The sequence below is a fragment of the Bos indicus x Bos taurus genome, chromosome 7 (genome assembly GCF_003369695.1).
Source record: "Bos indicus x Bos taurus breed Angus x Brahman F1 hybrid chromosome 7, Bos_hybrid_MaternalHap_v2.0, whole genome shotgun sequence".
Lineage (NCBI taxonomy): Eukaryota > Metazoa > Chordata > Mammalia > Artiodactyla > Bovidae > Bos > Bos indicus x Bos taurus.
The window spans coordinates 109,128,366-109,143,030 of NC_040082.1; the positions used below are offsets into that span (position 1 = coordinate 109,128,366).

The following is a 14,665-nucleotide window of genomic DNA, read 5'->3' on the forward strand; positions in this document are numbered from 1 at the left end:
GTTCAACAGTAATCACTGGAGACTTTAATACCTTACTTTCAATAACTGACAGAACAACTAGATAGAAGATGGAGAAGGAAACAGAGGATTTGCATAAAACTATTTCCCAACTAGACCTAGAGCACGCACCCAGGAAGAGCAAAATACACGTTCTTCTCAAGTGTATACGCAGCATTCTCCAGGACAGACCATATGTTAGGTTATAAAACAAGCCTCAATATACTTAAAATGATTGAAATAATACAAAATACGTTATCCAACCAAAATGAAAGAAGTTAGAACTCTACAACAGAAGGAAATTTGAGAAATTACTAAATATGTGGGATTTAAACAACACAGTCCTAAATAGCCAATGGGTCAAAAGAAAAACCGTAATGGAAACTAGAAAATATTCCTAAGATGAATGATATACAAGCCAAACGTACCAAAACTTATGGATGGGTGAAACTGTGTTTCAGAGAAATTTATAGCTAAAATGTATACATTAAAAAGGAAAGATCTGAAATCAATAACATAATCTTCACTTTAAGAGAAGAAAAAATTAAGCCCACAGTAAGCAGAAAGGAGAAAAGAATAAAGATGTGAGTGAAAATTAATAAAATAGAGTAGAAAAATAGACAAAGCAATAAAACCAAAAGTTGGTTCCTTGAAAAGATCAAAATTTACAAACCTTTATCTAGGCATAACTAGCTAAACCATGCATAAATGTTCAGTGCATATGCTTTTGACCAGGAAAAAAGAACTCGAGCTACTAAAATCAGAAATGAAAGAGGTGACATTACTATCAACATTGAAGAAATAAAAAGGATTATAAGGGAATCTTATGGACAACTTTATGCCAGGTAATCTAATTTCATCTAGATAACCTAGATGAAATGGACAAATTCCTAGAGACACAAATTACTGAAACTGAGTTACCGAGAATAGAACACCTGAATAGGCCTAAAAGAAGAGAGTATATCAGTAATGAAAAAACTTCCCACAAAGGAAAGACCACGATCAGATGGCTTTACCAGTGAATTCTACCAGTTAAGAATTAACACCAATTCTTTTCAAACACTTTCAAAAAACAAGAGAGAAGGAAACACTTCGTAATTAAGGCTAGCATCACACTGATAACAAGTCAGAGAAAGACATCACAAGAAAATTACAGACCAATATCCCTCATTGAATGTAGACACAAAAATGCTCAGCAAAATACTAGCAACTTGAATTCTGAAATTTATAAAAACACAATCCCATTACGACCAGCTGGGATTTATCTCAGGAATGTACGGTTGGTTCAACATATGAAAATCAACTAATGTAATATGCCATATTAATAAAATAAAAGACAAAAACCACACAATCATCTTAACAGGCATAGGAAAAGTAAACTTGTGTTATGTTATGATAAAATGTTAATGTTTATCAATGTTATGATAAAAACATTCAACAAGCTAGAAGCAACAGGGAACTTTTCAACCTGATAAAAGGATGTCAACGAAAATCCCACAGCTAACATCATCCTCAACGGTGACAGGGTGAAAGCTTTTCCCTTAAGATCAGGAACAAAACACGGATGTCTGCTTGTATCACTTCTACTCAACATTCCACTGATGAAGGCTCTAGCCAGGAGCAATTAAACAAGAAAACGAAATAACAGGCAGCCTGACTGGAAATGAAAAACTAAAACGATCTCTCTTTGCAGATACAATCTTGTACATAGAAAATTCTAAGGCATCCACTGGAAAACTATTAGCCCTAGTAACTGAGTTTAGCAAGGTTGCAAGGATAAAGGTGGCTAAGATGACTCTACCACCTGAAAATGACTTGCAAATTAAGGTAATCCCTATCAACATCCCAAGTGGTTGTGTTTTTTTTTTTTTTTGGCAGATATTAAAAACTGTTGTAAATTCATATGAAAATGCAAGGAAATGCAATGTTCTGAACAGCCAAAACAATCTTGGGGAAAAAAAAAAAAACAGAAAACAAGTTGGAGGACTCACACTTCCCAATTTCTAACTTACTGCAAAGTAACAATAATCAATACCACGTGATCCTGGCACAAGGACAGGCATAGAGACCAATAAAATAGAACCCAGAGTCCAGAAATAAATTCATGTATTACGCTTAACTGACTTTTGACAAGAGTGCCTCGACTCATCTGGGAAAAAAGAATAATCTCTTCAACAAATGGTACTGGGACAATAAATATCCAACATGCAAAAAAAAAAAGAAGTTGGACCTCTACTTCACACCATATACATATATTAACTCAAAAAGGATGAGAGAACTAAATATAAGTGCTATAACACTCTTGGAAGTCTCTGTGACCTTGAATTAGGCAATGGTTTCTTAGATATGACTCCCAAAACACAAACCAAACAAAAAATAGACTGATTGGAGTTCCCCACAGAAACCCCCAAAACAAAAACACTTGTACTTCAAAAGATACTATCAAGAAAGTGAATAGAGAACTCACAGGAGAAAAATATCTGCAACCCATATATTTGATAAGGGCCTGTGCTTAGTCACTCAGTCGTGTGTGACTCTTTGTGACCCCACGGACTGTAGCCCACCAGGCTCCTCTGTCCATGGGATTCTCCAGGCAAGAATACCAGAGTGGGCTGCCATGCCCTCCTCCAGGGTATCTATCTTCCCAACCAAGGGATTGAACCCAGGTCTCCCACATGGCAGGTGGATTCTTTACCATCTGAGCAGGGAAGCCTGATAAGGGCCTTGGATCTGGATTTTATAAAGAACTCTTAGAACACAATAATAAAAAGACAAATAATTCAATTAAAAATGGGCAAAGGACTTGAATAGACATTTCTCCAAAGAAGATATTCAAGTAGCCAACAGGCACATGAGAGATGTTCAATGTCCTTAGAATTTTTCATGTGTGCGTGCTCAGTCACTTCAGCTGTCTCTGACTCTTTGAGACCCTACAGACTGTAGCCCGCTAGGCTCCTCTGTCCATGGGACTCTCCAGTATTCTTGCCAGGGAGAAAAATGCAAATCAAAGCCACAATGAGGTGCCACTTCAAACCCACTAGACATGGCAAAATTTTTTAGAAAAATGAAAATATGCACTGGTGAGGAGGCAGAGAAACAGGAGCACCTATATATTGCTGGCAGGAAAGTGAGATTGTACAGCTGCCTGGAGGTCAGTCTGGTTGTTTTTCAACAAGTTAAACCTAGAGTTAACATATACTCCAGCAATTCTACTCCTAGGGATATATCCAAGAGAATTAAAGATACATTCACACGAAAATCTGAGTACACATATTGATAGAACCATTCATAAAAGACCAAATGTGGAAACAACCCACAACATCCATCAATGAATGGATGAACAAAATGCAGTATCTATCTACCTATCTATCCATCCACACAATGAAATGGGGCTTTTCTGGTGGCTTGATGGTAAAGAATCTGCTTGCAATGCAGGAGAGCCAGGTTCCAGCCCTGTGTCAGGAAGATCCCCTGGAGAAGGAAATGGCAACCCACTCCAGTATACTTGCCTGGAGAATGCCATGGACAGAGGAGCCTGGCGGGCTATAGTCCATGGGGTCACAAAGGGTTGGACACGACTGAGCAACTAACACGTTCACACAATGGAATATTATTCAGTTACAAAAAAGAACAAAGTATTGATACATGCTGCAAATGGATGAACTTTGAAACATTATAGGAAGTGAAAGAACCCAAACACTGAACCCACATAGTGAATGATTCTATTTATACAAAATGCCTAGAACAGGCAAACCCTTAGAGACAGAGTAGATTAGTGGTTTCTGGGCTGTCAGGGGTGAAAGGGTATGAGGCTTTTTTCTGGGATGATAAAAATGTTCTGGAATTAAGACAGTTGTGATGGTTGTACAACTTTGTGACTATGCTAAAAAAACACGGAGATAGCTTACCTTTAAAAAGGTAAATTTCATGGTATGTGAATTACATCTTAATAAAAAAAAGAATCTTCAGCCCCCTACTGATGTAAGTATGACTGCTCTAGCGGGTCTGTAACTAATGGGAATACTCTCAACTGAGGTATGCTGAGGTGGAAGGTTGGGAACTGACTGCTCAAAACAGCTACACATCCTGATAATCCCTTCAAGTTTATCATATTGATTCATATAACAAAGTATGTCAACAGCTTCCTTACAAATAATGCAAAAAATTACATTTACACATGTAAAATTATTCTCATCCAACTTTAGAATTTACTGTTTTTAGAAGGATACAGGACATCCCCAGTGGTCCAATGGTTAAGAATTTGCCAGCCAAAACAGGGGACACAAGTTTGACCCCGGATGCAGGAAGATTCCGCATGCTGCAGAGCAGCTAAGCCGTGGGCCACAACTACTGAGGCTGAGATCTAGAGCCTGGGCTCTGCATCAGGAGAAAGCAAGCAGTGAGAAGCCCGGGGACTGCAACGCCGAGTCCCCGCTCACCACAACCAGAGCGTGCCACCGTGCAGCCACAGATGAAGCGCAGCACGCCCGCCTGCACAGAACACTGTGTAAACTAGGGAAAAAAATCTCGGACAGATACAATTTATTACTAACAGCATGGATTTCGGAAAATTTTTTGTACACTCATCCTTTCATCTCATCAAGTATTTATTGAGCACTTACTATGTGCAAAGCACATTACTAGGTACCAGGGCTACAGCGGGAAGAGACACAGTTGAATGTCCCTGTGGCTGTGGAGCTGACATGCTGGAGGAGGCAGATCGACCATAAACAATTAAGAAAGTATCAGAGAGTGAATGGCAATCTTGAAGAAAATAAAATGGAGTAAGTCATTTCAAGGCCCGAGGGGGCATCGCTACACAGGGTGTCCCCACACCTGGGTCCTATCTGGAAACTGCAGGAGCCAACATAAAAATATCAAAAGAAATAGCATTGCTGTTCCTCCCCTGGAGAGTATGAGCACCTTCTGTCTCTGAAACATACACAAATGAAATGGGTATGTGATCTCCCAATCAGCCTTCCAAACACAAGTGGTTGAATAATACTCGACAACACAGCTTTTTAATTTTATTATTTATTTATTTTAATACAAAGCTTTGGCATTAGCAATTTTATGAAAAAATAAAATGTACTAAAAATAAATGCTTGTGTGGCATGATTGGTAAATGATGCACAAAAATAGGTTCTTTTTTCCTTCAAGGCAATCAGTCAGAAAGCAGTGTTTTTCTTTCTTCAAAACCATTCTACCCTATGGAATAAAAGGAGAAAAAGAGAGGTCAAGAATTAGTTAAAGGGTATTTGTCAAATTTTTAAAACAGAAAGTAATTCTAACTGAATGGTGGGCTGGGTTGTCCCCAAGTATTTCCCAGAGCAGTTTGGTCAAGCCAGTAAGCCATCAGCATTTCCTGAACTCAGCAGCTTCAGATCTGCGGTTAAGTGGCTCAATCACTTAAAAGTGTGTTAGTACTTCCAAAAGGAAGGCAGGGGAAAGTACAGGTTAATAGCATTTTGTTTAAAAAATGTGGGGACAATTATAAAATTTACAACTTGTCCTGGTTTGAACACGTGTTCTAAACGCCGAAGGCCCTGAGATCTGTAGCTGCTGTCTTTAAAATACGCTCTCCCTTTATACCTCAAACAAACATGTCTTTATTTATTTTGAAATAAGATTTGAGGAGTACGGACTCCCAGGGGTGTAAGGCTTTCTTACAGGAACTCACGGATTTAATGTGCATGTATTTTTTTTGTGTGTGTGTGTGTGTCCCCCTAAACCAGGTGCCTGAAGGTACTTGACATCTGAAGTGTCCTGCATTACCCTCAGGCTAAAGCTGTCCCTCTGTAGCCTGGCGGTGTGGGACTGCTCTGGCTTCCTCAACCCTTCTAGAGTCTGGATCATTGCTCTGGTTTCTATATACCTTATCTTCAATGCTGCTCTCTTTTCTGCCTGTTGAGTTCCAGATCCACACTCTGGATCCAAATCACTTACTCTTTGGTCATCATACAGCTCTCCAGCATTTCCTGTTTTATCTCTTCCCCATCGTCCTGACTTTCTCCTTCAGCTCCGTATTTTTACCTAACCTACCTTCTTGCTTTTGGTCTCTACCATGCCAAAGCAATTTCTCAGTCATTAGCAATTTTCTTTTTACTGAAAAGCCTTAGACATAACCTGCTGGTTACCAAAAAAACAAAAAACAAAAAAGACCCACAGTCCAAGTTCCATAGTCTGCCTACTTCCGCCATCACCTACAGTAGACACATCAAACCACACAACTCCTTGAACCTGCCTTGCTTTCCCGCACCTTTGTTTTAATGATGCCTGGCCTGGTTTCTAAGTCACTTCCTCCAGGAAGCCTTTTTGCCTCCCTCAGGGGAGGAGCGGGAGCTCCTCTGCTTCTGTGTGGTACTCATGCCATACTGCCCTGGCACAGATACAGCACTGGGTACAGAGAGCGCTGCAGCCTGTCACCCCAGGGCTCCTGCAGGGCAGGCCTGGTGCCTCAAGCTGGGAGATGGTGCCTCACGAATGGAAGGAAGGCTTAGGGTTAGGGTCATTCACAGAAACTGTGAATGAGGCTCTACACTTGTTTATTACAGTTTATATTTAATACAACATGTTGTTTTTTATATTATTTCCTCAGTAGGCATAGGGACTTTTAATGGGTGAGTCAAGATTTTTAAACTTATTTTTTTTGCTGCCTTTCTAAGTAATTATGGGGCTTCCCTGGTGGTTCAGACAGTAAGGAATCTACCTGCAATGCGGGAGACCCAGGTTCATTCCCGGGTTGGGAAGATACCCTGGAGAAGGGAATGGCACCTCACTCCAGTATGCTTGTCTGGAGAATTCCATGGACAGAGGAGTCGGGTGGGCTACAGTCCATGGAGTTGCAAAGAGTTGGACACGACTGAATGACTAACACTTGTAAGTATTTAAAAAAAACCCGACGAAGCCAAACATTAAAGGCACTTCTGAAAAATAAAAAGACCGACAAAGACAGAAACCCAATCAAAGGTTCTGCTGCTTTAATCTTCTTTTTTGTCACTGAGTTTTTAGAAAACCAAATTAATCTTTTTCAACCATATTATTTGGAACCCTTAAATGGCCCTCTGGAGTAGTCAAAGAAAAGAAGTATAAAGACTTGGAACCAGAAGTACTGGGCTGGAATCCCAGGCCCTTCCTCCCATGGCATTTCTTGGAGGTCACTCAGCCCCCCTGGGCCTCAGGTTACTCCTTTGTGTTCGTATCTCGGGCTTACTGTGGCTAAAAGGAGAACTAAATGCTCAAAGAAAGAAGAGTATTCATGGTGAGGCTGGGGACAAGTATTTGCTGACACTCCTACAAAAAAAGCTGTCTCAGGAAAATAAACAATCAGATATGTGTGCCAGTGTGAGCAAGTTATTAGGTTGAGGACTTCCCAGATGGCCCAGTGGTTAAAAGTCTGCCTGCTCAGAATGTAAAGGGAACCCACAACCCTGGCATCAAAGGAATGTGCTGTTGTTGTGCAGTCACTATGTCGTGTCCAACTCCTCGCAACCCCATGGACTGCAGCACACCAGGCTTCCCTGTCCTTCACTATCTCCCAGAGTTTGCTCAAACTCATGTCTGCTGAGTCGGTGATGCCATCCAACCATCTCATCCTCTGTTGTCCCCTTCTCCTCCTGCCCTCAGTCTTTCCCAGCAACAGGGTCTTTTCCAATGTAAAAAAATGTAGATCTCAGGTGATGCTGGGAAGAGCAAAATAAAAGAATTAAAAAAGAAGAAAAGAATCTGCCTGCCAATGCAGGGGACACGGGTTTGATCCCCAGGCTGGGAAGATTCCACGCGTAACTAAGTCCACGCACCTCAACTGCTGAGCCTGTGCTCTAGAGCCTGGGAGCCACAACTACTGAAGCCTGGGCCCTAAAGCCTGTGCTCTGCAACAAGAAAAGCCGCTGCAAGAAGTAGCCTGTGTACCACAGTCAGAGCGTAGCCCCTGCTTGCTGCGACTAGAGAAAGCCTGCACACAGTAACCAAGACCTAGCACAGTCAAAAAAAAAAAGAGGTTATTAGATTGAAAACTAAAAATTCAAAATTCTTCAGCTTAGTGTTTCTCAAATTGCAGGCGGCAACCTATTAATGGATCATAAAATCAATGCAGGAGTTCATGACCCATATTAACAACAAGAAACCACAGAGAAGAAAAGATCTGTGTGTAGTAAGGAAAACTGTGGAACTTCTGTTTCAGTCATACATGTGGGAGTACTGGGTCACAATAGAAAATGTATTTCTTACAGTAGGAGATGATTTTAAAAAGTTTTAAAAACACTGCTTGACCCTGAAGATTCGATGAGGGCTAGCCAGCTGAGACCGTTGTTTTGATCTCTCCCAGGAAGGGATCATTTAGGACAGACAATTCAAGAGGAACTCTGAGAACTAGAAGGAGTCTTAGAACTTCTGTCTGACTCAAACTGCAGCTGCTGCTAAGCCGCTTCAGTCGTGTCCGACCCCATAGACGGCAGCCCACCAGGCTCTGCCGTCCCTGGGATTCGCCAGGCAAAAACACTGGAGTGGGTTGCCATTTCCTTCTTCAATGCATGAAAGTGAAAAGTGAAAGTGAAGTCGCTCAGTCGTGCCCGACTCTTTGCGACCCCATGGACTGCAGCCCACCAGGCTCCTCCGTCCGTGGGATTTTCCAGGCCAGAGTACTGGAGTGCCATTGTCTTTGCCAATCTGACTCAAGATCTGCCTCCATACAGCTCCTGCCTTATAGTTTCCATCTGAATAAGCAACTCCTGGCAAGCTCATTAGCTTTTAAGACAGCTCATTTTCATGGAGGGAAAATTCTTACTGGCAGGAAGTTCTTCCTTACATTAAATGGAAACCTACCTCCCTGTAGATGCCTCCAGAGCTACATAGGAAGTATTACCCTCTGTAGGCACTGGTTAGTCACCTTGGGACTACTACAAGTATTAACTGGGGGCAATGTGGGTAATAACGGAGTCCCACAAAGGAGTAAGGTCTTGGTAGGCGCACAATCAACAGTAGCTGTTCTCACCTTTGAAAGTCCCGCAAATACTTGAGAACACCTCTTACTTCACCTCAGTCTCCTCTTTTCTAAGGTAAATATCCCCAAATGAAATGATTAAGTTTTCAGATACTTTTATATTGAAATATGTCAATGTTCCTCTTAAAAAAGCTTGAGCAAAACAATTCAGAAATACTGAAATACTCTTAGTAGAGAGTAAAACAGAAACATCAATTCCTTTGACCTGGCCTATATATTTCTACCACAACAACTCAGAGGAGGATCGCTCAAAAAGAACACTGAAGCCCAATGGACTTGCTGCAGAGCTAGGACTTCTTGGTCTTCAATTATGCTACAGGATTTCAAATTTGCTCCCATTCTTTCAACAAGTCAAGCACATCAGATTCATTTCCTCCCGCTGAGACTGTCTGAATCTTAAATGCTAGTCTACACCCCTCTGCAAATCTCAGAACATGATTTCTATGCATCAGAATCCAGGAACTAAGAAAGGGCTGTAGAGAATACCTAGCTGAACTGCCCAGTCAACTCAAAATCTCTCCTACATCATCCACATCTTATAACTTATTCCTCAAATAAAAACATTTCAAATAAATATTTACTTATGTTGAGGGAAAAATAGATTTATGTAAACGTAAGCTGGTAAACGTTGAGATTTAACAAGGTTTACTTAAATAATAAAACATAGCAGAAAACATACTTTGGGAATTTAAGTTCAATATAACTTGTTCAGTTGCTCACTTGTGTCTGACTTTTGCGACGCATGGCCTGCAACACGGCAGGCTTCCCTGTCCTTCACTATCTCCCGAAGCTTGCTCAAACCCATGTCCATTGAGCTGATGATGCCATCCAACCATCTCATCCTGCCCCTCCTTCTCCCCCTGTCCTCAGTCTTTCCTAGCATCAGGATCTTTTCCAATGAATTTGCTCTTCGTATCAGGTGACCAAAGTATTCGAGCTTTAGCTTCAGCATCAGTCCTTCCAATAAAGAGTCAGGGTTGATTTCCTTTAGGATTGACTGTTTGGATCTCCTTGCAGTCCAAGGAAGTCTGAAGAGTCTTCTCCAACATCACAGTTCAAAAGCCATCAATTCTTCGGTGCTCAACCTTCATGGCCCAACTCTCATATCTGTACATAACTACTGGAAAAACCATAGCTTTGACTATATGGGAACTTTGTTGGCAAAGTGATGTATGTTTTTTAATATGCTGTCTAGGTTTGTCATAGCTTTCCTTCCAAGTAGCAAGCATTTTTTAATTTCACGGCTGCAGTCACTGTCTCCAGTGATTTTGGAGCCAAAGAAAATGAAATCTGTCACTGTTTCTAATTTTTCCCTATCTATTTGCCATGAAGCGATGGGACCAGACATCATAGTCTTAGTTTTTGAATGCTGAGTTTTAAGCTAGTTTTTTCACTCTCCTCTTTCACCTTCATCAAGAGGCTCTTTAGTTCCTCTTTGCTTTCTGCCATTAGAGTGGTTATCATCTGCATATCTGAGGCTGTTGACACTTCTCCCAGAAATCTTGATTCCAGCTTGTGATTCATCCAGCCCAGCATTTCCCATGATGTGTACTATGCATAGAAGTCAAAGAAGCAAGGTGACAATATACAGCCTTCACGTACTCCTTTCCCAATTTGAACCAGTTCATCATTTCATGTCTGGTTCTAACTGTTGCTTCTTGACCTGCATACAGGTTTCTCAGGAAGCAGGTAAAGTGGTCTGGTATTCCCATCCCTTTAAGAATTTTCCACTGTTTGTTGTGATCCACATAGTCAAAAGGCTTTCGTGTAGTCAACGAAGCATAAGTTTTTCTGTAATTCCCTTGCTTTTTCTATGATCCAATGGATGTTGGCAATTTGATCTCTGGTTCCTTTGCCTTTTCTAAATCCAACTTGTACATCTTCAAGTTCTCGGTTCATGTACTGTTGAAGTCTATCTTGAAGGATTTTGAGCTTGCTAGCATGTGAAATTGGAGAAGGCAATGACACCCCACTCCAGTACTCTTGCCTGGAAAATCCCATGGATGGAGGAGCCTGGTAGGCTGCAGTCCATGGGGTCGCAAAGAGTCGGACACAACTGAGCGACTTCACTTTCACTTTTCACTTTCATGCACTGGAGAAGGAAATGGCAACCCACTCCAGTGTTCTTGCCTGGAGAATCCCAGGGACCGCGGAGCCTGGTGGGCTGCTGTCTATGGGGTCGCACAGGGTCGGACACGACTGAAGTGACTTAGCAGCAGCAGCAGCAGCATGTGAAATGAGTGCAATTGTGCAGTAGTCTGAACATTTTTTGGCATTGCCTTTCTTTGGGATTGGAATGAAAACTGACCCTTTCCAGTCCTGCGGCCACAGCTGAGTTTTCCAAATTTTTCCAAATTTGCTAGCATATTGAGTGTAGCACTTTAATAGCATCATCTTTTAGGATCTGAAGTAGCACAGCTGCAATTCCAATACCTCCCACTAGCTTTGTTTTTAGTGATGCTTCCTAAGGCCACTCAACTTCATACTCCACAATGTCTGGCTCTAGGTGAGGGATCACACCACCATGGCTAACTGGGTCATGAAGATCTTTTTTGTATAGCTCTTCTGTATATTCCTGCCACTTTGTCTTAGTATCTTCTGCTTCTGTTAGGTTTATATCGTTTCTGTTCTGTACTGTGTTCATCTCTGCATGAAATATTCCTTTGGCATCTCTAATTTTCTTGAAGCGATCTCTAGTCTTTCCCATTCTATTGCTTTCCTCTGTTTCTTTGCATTGTTCACTTAAGATACCTTTATTATTTCTTCCTGCTCTTCTTTGGAACTCTGCATTCAAACGGGTATATCTTTCCTTTGCTCCCTTGCCTTTCACTCCTCTTCTTTTCTCAGCTATTTGTAAGGCCTCCTCAGAGCCTTACTCAGGCACAACAAATGTTTGGGAAGCTAATATATAAAAATACATTTACCATGCATTTATTTACTTCTTTGACTACTATCCTGTTTATATTTGTCAAGTTTCAAAATTCACTAGATCTGCTTATAGTATTAAAAAAGTAAAGCACAATTAGTCATGATTGAGTACTTATATAGTATTTCATCACAATAGAAGGTGGTGCTCCCAGATACATGGACTTTTGATTAACTTGAGTTAAGTCACTATCATCAAGCCTTGGGTGAACTTGCAGAGTGTGGTAAGGGAGGCAGAGTGCTTTCAACCCCAGGTGAGCAGCAGTCCATGACCCATGGAGGCCTGGGCCTGCCTGGGTTCCACAGCTCTGCTTTTGTATCTGGCCACAGATCTTGCTCACTGCTTGATCTTGCTCACAGGGTCTCACCAGTGGCTAGACTGGGTCAGTCTTACTGACATCACAGTACACAAGTTCAGTGTAACACTGTTAGAAGAGCAAACTATAATAGTAGGTAGATGGTATAAGGTGGAATTTACTAGTAATATCCAGACAAATCATTAACATGTGAAAAGACAGAATCTACTCATATAGAAGACCATCTTAGAAATGGAGGAGGGTACCCAAAAAACTGAAACAGAGCAATTAAATTGAAAAGGCAATCTCATTTTGACTGCAATTTTTTGGTAAAAGTGAAACGGGAAATAAGAGAGATTTCAAAGAATTAATGAAGAATAATTATAATTTATTTGCTAAAATAAACTTTTCAGAATTAAAATCACATAGGAATTTTTCATCAATATTCTTAGAAGGAGACATTGAATAAGAGTGGGTATTTATTTATTTATTTTTGGCTGCACTGAATGGCTTGTAGATCTTAGTTTCCAGACAAGGGATCGAACCCAGGCCCCCAACAGTGGAAGTGTGGAGTCCTAACCACTGGACTGCTGGGGAATTTCCAACCATTATCTTTTTTTCCAATCCCCTAGAATTAAAATGGACTTAAAAAAATTAAGTACTGTTACAAAAAGTTAACACAGAAAAGCATATAGGAGAGAAAAACATCATCCAAAATTTTACTAAATTAAGAAAATCACCATTAATAATTTGGTCACCATCCTTTTATCCATCCATATGTGTGTACACACACACACACACACACACATACACACACACACGCTCTCTCTCTCAACTTCTCTAAATGGAATTATGGAAATTGTCATTCAGAGTGGTTTTGACTAAGACATAGAAATAATAGTCGAATGAATAACTGTACTAACAACCCTCTACGAAGGCTGATGGGAGAAGGGATGGACTAAGACATGGGTCTAAGATATGACTCAGATTCTGAGTCATGCATGCGTTTATGAATGGAACTCTAACTTAAAACAGGTTGTCTATTGAGCATTCTCTAAAATATCTAAAACATGAACTGAGCACCTGGCCAATTCTCAGTGGCAGCAAGGTGACTATTAAATTACTTAACAATTCCCTAAAAGTACCCAGTGTGCAGCTACTTGCTTGGTTTTTGCTCATTTGAGAAATTTTAATAAGTGGGCTTACATTATCATCTTGTCTGATGGGTTGGTATGGGAGTAAGCAAAAGAGGTGACTTCAGGAGAAATAAATATTTCCCTCCAAACTGAGGGTTGATTACAGGCACTCGTGAGCTCTTATGATTCTATTTCATGGAAGAAAATTAAATTCATTTGCCAAGTGATAAAGACAGATGGCCATCTTATTCATACAACTTTGAAAGAATCTCAGAGGAATTGTTTTGGCTAACATTTATTGAGCACTTATTATGTACGAGGCACTGTGCTAAGCACTTTATATGCTGATACTTACAACAATCCTATGATGTACTCCTACCATTATTCTTGTTTTATGGATGACTAAAATGAACTTCAGATAAATATTATATAGGTCTCACAAGAAAAATATGGAGGAGCAGGTAGTCATATCCAGGTATGTGTGACTCTAGAGTCTGAGCTATTAACACTGTGCTATGTTGAAGTAAAACTGCATCAGGTGGACCCAAGAGAAGCAGCCAGCTGGTGACCTACTGGATGAGGTTGAGACTACTCATCTGAAGACTGCCAAGTGACCATGACATCCTCTCAATATGCAATACGTCAAGGATGCCAAAGGGTACTTCTTGTAAGTATCTAGCCAAAAGATCAGGTTAGAAGTAATAATATCACGTCATTGGAAACGGAAGTGTCTTGCCCATTGTTTCTACAGTTGGACTATGAGCATTTAATTAAATCAATTACATGAGCGTGGTTGGTTGTTACTAATCAACTAAAGTGCCAGGACATAACAGAATACAGAAAGCACAGGAACTCCACCAATTCAAGTTCAAATTTCAGCAGTGTTCCAGGGATGCTTTCATCTTGAATAAGTTTTCATGAATATTGCTTAAAAGAAAGGACTGAATAATATCCTAATGTAAATGCCCCAAGTTTAATGCAAAACAAATAAAGCCGCCCCCATGGAAACAAGCTACCCCCATGGAAAGCTACTTTTGGAAAACCACTGGATCAAACTGGACCTCAACAGTTATCCAGCCCAAATTTTCCATCCAACAGCTCTGACAAGTAAAACTCAGCTTCTGCCTGCGTTCCTGGTCCAGGGCACTCCCTACCCCCACAGCAAACCATCTCACTGGTTCTTCCTTTTACCAAGGTGAAATTTTGCCTATCTGTAACCTGGTCTTCATTTTGTCCTATGAAAATACAGTCTATGCTTATTTTTTTTTTTTCCTGATCGTCTTTCTAATATTTAGAAGTCACAGATCTTT

General features: G+C 40.6%; 1 protein-coding gene across 4 annotated transcripts in view; it reads right to left on the bottom strand.

Moving 5' to 3' along the window:
• Positions 1-14,665, bottom strand: part of RNF130 (ring finger protein 130) — a 185,122-nt gene that overhangs the window by 36,475 nt on the left and 133,982 nt on the right. For 2 of the 4 annotated variants that reach the window (XM_027548473.1, XM_027548472.1), the window contains exon 8: positions 5,189-5,205. The exons of 1 other annotated variant lie outside the window; for it this stretch is intronic. In XM_027548473.1, coding sequence (XP_027404274.1) covers positions 5,190-5,205 — 16 coding nt within the window. In that variant the 3' untranslated portion in view covers position 5,189. Of the gene's footprint in view, positions 1-5,015; positions 5,206-14,665 lie in introns of those variants that run through there. One more of the 4 variants, XM_027548470.1, reaches the window with a different exon arrangement.